This window comes from Oncorhynchus mykiss, chromosome 27 (assembly GCF_013265735.2).
Source record: "Oncorhynchus mykiss isolate Arlee chromosome 27, USDA_OmykA_1.1, whole genome shotgun sequence".
NCBI lineage: Eukaryota > Metazoa > Chordata > Actinopteri > Salmoniformes > Salmonidae > Oncorhynchus > Oncorhynchus mykiss.
The window spans coordinates 42,558,668-42,564,872 of record NC_048591.1 but is presented as its reverse complement, the minus strand read 5'-3'; the positions used below and the strand labels follow the sequence as shown (position 1 = coordinate 42,564,872).

The window sequence follows — 6,205 nt, the reverse complement described above, 5'->3', positions numbered from 1 at the left end:
AGAAGAACATCTAAAATCAGTTACTGCGCATGTCTGTTTAAAGAAAGTACGTGTAAAGATGTTTATTACTAAACCAAGATAGACCACATCTTGTCATTTCAAATGAGAACAAAAGAGCCATAGTGGGCAGAACAGGCAAAGGGATGGGCAGAGCCAAGAACGAGCTAGCGAGTTGCTATTGGTGCGTCCTAGCATATATTAGCATATTTCCGTTGTGAAGTGCGCATGTGCAATAACTCAATTCGCATTTGCACTTATTCTAAACAACTCCATTTAAAAAAACAACAACATCAATCTCTTTCCGTCTTCTCCCACTGCCGACCTCTGGGATCCTCTCACTACCATATTTGGTAGTGAGTGGAAACGCTAACCGGATACTTCACATTTATACATCCGGTTATATATCTGTCTCGTTGTTCTGACTGTCTGTACTCAGCAGCTGGTGAAGTTAAGTGAAAGCTAAAATATGGAGGACAACAGAGACGTGGAAGCTGGAGAAAATCCATTTCAACCTTATTTAGACGCTCTACGGAAGGAGTTAGAACACCAAGACCCCATATTTATTATCGGAATTATAATTTCTTTGGCTGTTGTTGTCATTAGTTTTGGTAAGCTAACTATTGTAATATACTTCCAGTTCACGTTAGCTAGCCTCATCTTCAGGAACAGAGTGAATGTAAACCTGTATTTGAGTTGTCACTAGCCTGGCTTCAGCCTGCTGGCTTTCTGTGCTGTGAGATTTTTTTGTTGTTGTCTTTTATCAAGACAAAAAAAAAGCCTGCTAGCTAATGTTAGCAATCTAAAGATAAACTAGCTGGGTAAATTAGCTTGCTAGTTACCAACAGCTGTCACTAGCATAGTAGCAGTCTATCTATCTAACGTTACTGTACTACGCTGTTTATCAGGTGCTCCTCTGTTCCATGTTGTTAACTTTGTATGATAGCTAAAAACCAAACTGAAACATCTATGATTGGTTTACATTTTAGTGTTGTTGAAGTACTTCCTGAGTAGCAAAACTGTCCAAAGTGCTGTGCTGCTGGTTGGTCTCTGCGATTCTGGAAAGACCCTCCTCTTTAGTCGAGTGAGTGCATCATCAGTATAACATCTAGCATGCCTATTCCAACTTTACGTTTACAGATGGCAGAAGTTGTACGACACTGATGATCTTTATTTCCAGTTGTTGTCAGGAAAGTTCAAGAAGACCCAGACCTCCATCACAGACAGCAGTGCCCCCTACAAAGCCAAGAACGAGAAGGTAAGGAGGCAACTACGGTATGGTGGTGAGGGAGTAGGATCTGAAGCGATTGTTTTTAAATTATATGACAAATGCATTTGTCAACTGTCAAACACTGGCTTGTCCGTCCCTTTTTCCTTCTTCACTGTGTGCAGGGCAGCAGCTGGACCCTGATCGACCTCCCTGGACATGACAGTCTTCGTCCGCAGTATGTGGAGAAGTTCAAGTCAGCAGCCAGGCGAGTAAAGATAAGGGTGTTTGTATTCAGGGAAGGTCTATAATATGAAAAGCACTGTGGTTGACCGAAGAACAAGATTCTGAAAGACACCCTTTAACTTTATTTTATTATCTCCTCTCTCTAACTGCAGGGCCATAGTCTTTGTGGTGGACAGTGCCATCTTCCAGAAGGAAGTGAGAGACGTGGCTGAGTTCCTGTACTTCCTGTTGACTGACAGTGCAGTGTCCAGGAATGTCCCCTATCTGATAGTGGCCTGCAACAAGCAAGGTGACGTGACACCCTTTTCAACCTTCCCACTCCCTCCACTAATACCTCCCCATCATGATGTTAATGCTTGCTAATGATATTTTCCCTGTAGATATCACCATGGCAAAATCTGCTAAGCTGATTCAGCAGCAGCTGGAGAAAGAGATGTAAGTAGTCCTCATGTTACCAACAACGACATAGAAAGGGTGTGATTCTACAGAATGGACTGGATTGAATCCCAACCTTTTCCCGTTTTCCACAGGAACACATTGAGAGTGACACGGTCTGCGGCTCTGGGCACCCAGGACGGGTCAGCGGGGTCCAGCGTGTACCTGGGGAAGAAGGGCAAGGACTTCGAGTTCAGCCAGCTGCCCATGAAGGTGGAGTTCCTGGAGTGCAGTGCCCGCGGCAGCAAAGGGGAGAACGGGCAGGCAGATATCGGCAGCCTCGAGAAGAGCCTGGCCAACCTGTGAGATGGCTGGGTCTTGTTATTGACCATCTGGTTCCCATATAGGTCACTACTTTGGCTAAGAGCCCTTTGCTCTTAGGTGCGTTATTGTGAACGGGCTTTCTTAGGATATTTTCCTGAGGACTCTCAGCATATCAGATGTGTCTCAACAGTCTCTCAAGACTCCAGACTCAAATCACTATACTATGATGAAGTGAATAACTTCTTGTGCTGACATCACAAGGTCATGTGCTGACATCACAAGGTCATGTGATGTAGTGAATGCCAATTTGCAAAAAAAAATTCTGATAATGAAAATAAAGTGTTTGCTTTTCTCCAGCAGGTGTTGTTGCTATACGTTTCAGTGTTTCCACTATATTCCCCCCCCAAAAAATCTATAAATTAAATATATATATATATATATATATATATATAAATAAATAAATAAAAAAATTATAACAATAAAACCTGTATAGTAAAACGTTTTTTTAGTGTTAATGTAAATTATTAAAACCACAACATATGTAGGAAAGATAATGGCTTTTTTTTATTTTTTAAGGAGATATTTGAGAACTAACAATCACCTAAATAAAAACAGTAAGGGAGAACATAACATTTCCAAAATGGCGTTGATGTGATGTTTGAGTCACTCGGCTGGCAAAATGGTGTTGATGTGATGTTTGAGTCACTCGGATGGCAAAATGAGTAGAATTGCAGGAAACTTTGCCATCGCTGCTGAAAAAAAATCTTAGGCGGAAAAACAGCGTTTCTGGCAGATGACCCGTCCCTTTCATAGTTTCATACTCACCTACTCCTATGAAACAGTGTGAACATCTGCCTACTTGTATTATGTGTTAAATTAGCTTTGTCAGACGTCTAGCACTTAAAACCACCCTTTTTGAGACACAAATGTTAATGTGGTGTGAGATATTTACTGACTCACCTCTAATAGATTACAACTGTTTGTATTCCAAAATCAGCTTAGTTCCTTTCTGGAACAGTTTAGTTGAATGTTCATCAGTTTGTATAGTTATCCAGTGTATTAACATTTGAGGGGAAACCGTGAATCTGTACCACTGTGTTAAGACAAATAGGAATGTTATGTTATTCAGCTTGTAAATAAAATGTCTTTACAGATATGGGGATATTTGTGGTGGTTGGTGAGTGCAACATCATGCTACCCATTGTGACACCAAAGCTGTAGAAGAATAGCCTACTGACAAGTTTGAGTCATATACATGGCAACTTTAATGGGCAAAAATCAAGAATTTCGTTTATTTTTTTTTACCTGTTATAACTCACCATCGGGTTCTTGGTCACATCCCTGACCAAGGCCCTTCTCCCCCGATTACCCAGTTTGGTCGGGCGGCCAGAGCTAGGAAGAGTCTTGGTGGTTCCAAACTTCTTCCATTTAAGAATGATGGAGGCCACTGTGTTCTTTGGGACCTTCAATGCTGCAGAAATGTTTTGGTACCCTTCCCCAGATCTGTGCCTCAACACAATCCTGTCTCGGAGCTCTACTGACAATTCCTTCGACCTCATGGCTTGGTTTTTGCTCTGACATGCATTGTCAACTGCACAGGTGTGTGCCTTTCCAAATCATGTCCAATCAACTGAATTTACCACAGGTGGCCTCCAGTCAAGTTGTAGAAACATCTGAAGGTTGATCAATGGAAACATCAATGGAAACAGTATCCAGTTAAATTTCCAGTTACATTTCGAGTCTCGTAGCAACGGGTCTAAATACTTATGTAATCTTAAAAAATAAAAATAAATTGGGGGCAAAAATTCCTAAACCTGTTTTTTGCTTTGTCATTATGGGGTAAGATTGATTAGGATGTTTTACCATTTTTTAATCAATTTTAGAATAAGGCTGTAACAAAATATGGAAAAGGGGAAGGGGTCTGAATACTTTCCGAATGCACTGTATCTATAGCCCAGCTGGAGAGTACACAGACAGGCTGATGATACTATCCCTCAGTGAGCAAACTCAGTGGAAAGATGGCCCCTGAAACGACCAATTAATACAATGTAAAGCAGTCTGCATACTGCTACAGCCAGAGAGTACACAGACAGGTTAGGACTATAGACCAGAGAGTACACAGACAGGTTAGGACTATAGACCAGACAGTAGACAGAGAGGTTAGGACTATAGACCAGACAGTAGACAGACCGGTTAGGACTATAGACCAGAGAGTACACAGACAGATTAGGACTATAGACCAGACAGTAGACAGACAGGTTAGGACTATAGACCAGAGAGTACACAGACAGATTAGGACTATAGACCAGACAGTAGACAGACAGGTTAGGACTATAGACCAGACAGTAGACAGACAGGTTAGGACTATAGACCAGACAGGACTGTAGACCAGACAGTAGACAGACAGGTTAGGACTATAGACCAGAGAGTACACAGACAGATTAGGACTATAGACCAGACAGTAGACAGACAGACAGGTTAGGACTATAGACCAGAGAGTACACAGACAGATTAGGACTATAGACCAGACAGTAGACAGACAGATTAGGACTATAGACCAGACAGTAGACAGACAGGTTAGGACTATAGACCAGACAGTAGACAGACAGGTTAGGACTATAGACCAGACAGTATACAGACAGGTTAGGACTATAGACCAGACAGTAGGACAGACAGATTAGGACTATAGACCAGACAGTAGACAGACAGACAGGTTAGGACTATAGACCAGACAGTAGACAGACAGATTAGGACTATAGACCAGACAGTAGACAGACAGGTTAGGACTATAGACCAGAGAGTACACAGACAGATTAGGACTATAGACCAGACAGTAGACAGACAGGTTAGGACTATAGACCAGACAGTAGACAGACAGGTTAGGGCTCTGGTCATCCAGACAGTAGACAGACAGGTTAGGGCTCTGGTCAACCAGACAGTAGACAGACAGGTTAGGGCTCTGGTCAGCCAGACAGTAGACAGACAGGTTAGGGCTCTGGTTATCCAGACAGTAGACAGACAGGTTAGGGCTCTGGTCAACCAGACAGTAGACAGACAGGTTAGGGCTCTGGTCAACCAGACAGTAGACAGACAGGTTAGGGCTCTGGTCAGCCAGACAGTAGACAGACAGGTTAGGGCTCTGGTTATCCAGACAGTAGACAGACAGGTTAGGGCTCTGGTCAACCAGACAGTAGACAGACAGGTTAGGGCTCTGGTCAACCAGACAGTAGACAGACAGGTTAGGGCTCTGGTCAGCCAGACAGTAGACAGACAGGTTAGGGCTCTGGTCAGCCACCACCAGGTTGGTCTCCCCTCTCAGCAGAGTGGGACACACCTACTTCACTTTGTCCCCATGGCTGAATTTGAGTTTAGCTCCTGATCTTCAGAGCTTCCTCTGTGCCTGATGTGCACTGCTGCCTGGTGACTGATCTGCACTGCTGCCTGGTGACTGATCAGCCATGCTGCCTGGTGACTGATCTGCACTGCTGCCTGGTGACTGATCTTCACTGTTGCCTGGTGACTGATCTGCACTGCTGCCTGGTGACTGATCTGCACTGCTGCCTGCCCCCCCTTCTCTTCCTCCTCCCTCTCCTTCCTAGTCTCCTCTTTTGCCTGCTGGGCTTTAGTCTGGGCCTTACATACGGACCACACCACCCGCGTTGCCTGCTGGGCTTTAGTCTGGGCCTTACATACGGACCACACCACCCGCATTGCCTGCTGGGCTTTAGTCTGGGCCTTACATACGAACCACACCACCCTCGTTGCGTGCTGGGCTTTAGTCTGGGCCTTACATATGAACCACACCACCCTCGTTGCGTGCTGGGCTTTAGTCTGGGCCTTACATACGGACCACACCACCCGCGTTGTGTGCTGGGCTTTAGTCTGGGCCTTACATACGGACCTCACCACCCGCGTTGCCTGCTGGGCTTTAGTCTGGGCCTTACATATGAACCACACCACCCTCGTTGCGTGCTGGGCTTTAGTCTGGGCCTTACATACCCACCACACCACCCGCGTTGCGTGCTGGGCTTTAGTCTGGGCCTTACATACGAACCA

At 44.5% G+C, this 6,205-nt stretch overlaps 1 protein-coding gene across 1 annotated transcript; it reads left to right on the top strand.

The window, feature by feature from the left end:
• The first annotated feature begins 292 nt into the window (after nucleotides 1-292).
• On the top strand, nucleotides 293-3,303 carry LOC110508058 (SRP receptor subunit beta). The gene is made up of 7 exons (XM_021588507.2): nucleotides 293-608; nucleotides 987-1,081; nucleotides 1,178-1,255; nucleotides 1,390-1,472; nucleotides 1,603-1,739; nucleotides 1,831-1,885; nucleotides 1,981-3,303. Exons 1-7 carry the CDS (start codon nucleotides 467-469, stop codon nucleotides 2,189-2,191), a joined length of 801 nt encoding a protein of 266 aa, XP_021444182.2. The 5' UTR covers nucleotides 293-466; the 3' UTR covers nucleotides 2,192-3,303.
• The last annotated feature ends 2,902 nt before the right edge of the window (nucleotides 3,304-6,205 follow it).

Coding starts and splice junctions, on each gene's coding strand:
- LOC110508058 (XM_021588507.2), top strand. CDS start 467: ATGGAGGACAACAGAGACGTGGAAGCTGGAGAAAATCCATTTCAACCT. Junction 1,473..1,602: donor AAGTTCAAGTCAGCAGCCAG/GCGAGTAAAGAT, acceptor CTCTAACTGCAG/GGCCATAGTCTTTGTGGTGG. Junction 1,740..1,830: donor AGTGGCCTGCAACAAGCAAG/GTGACGTGACAC, acceptor TTTTCCCTGTAG/ATATCACCATGGCAAAATCT.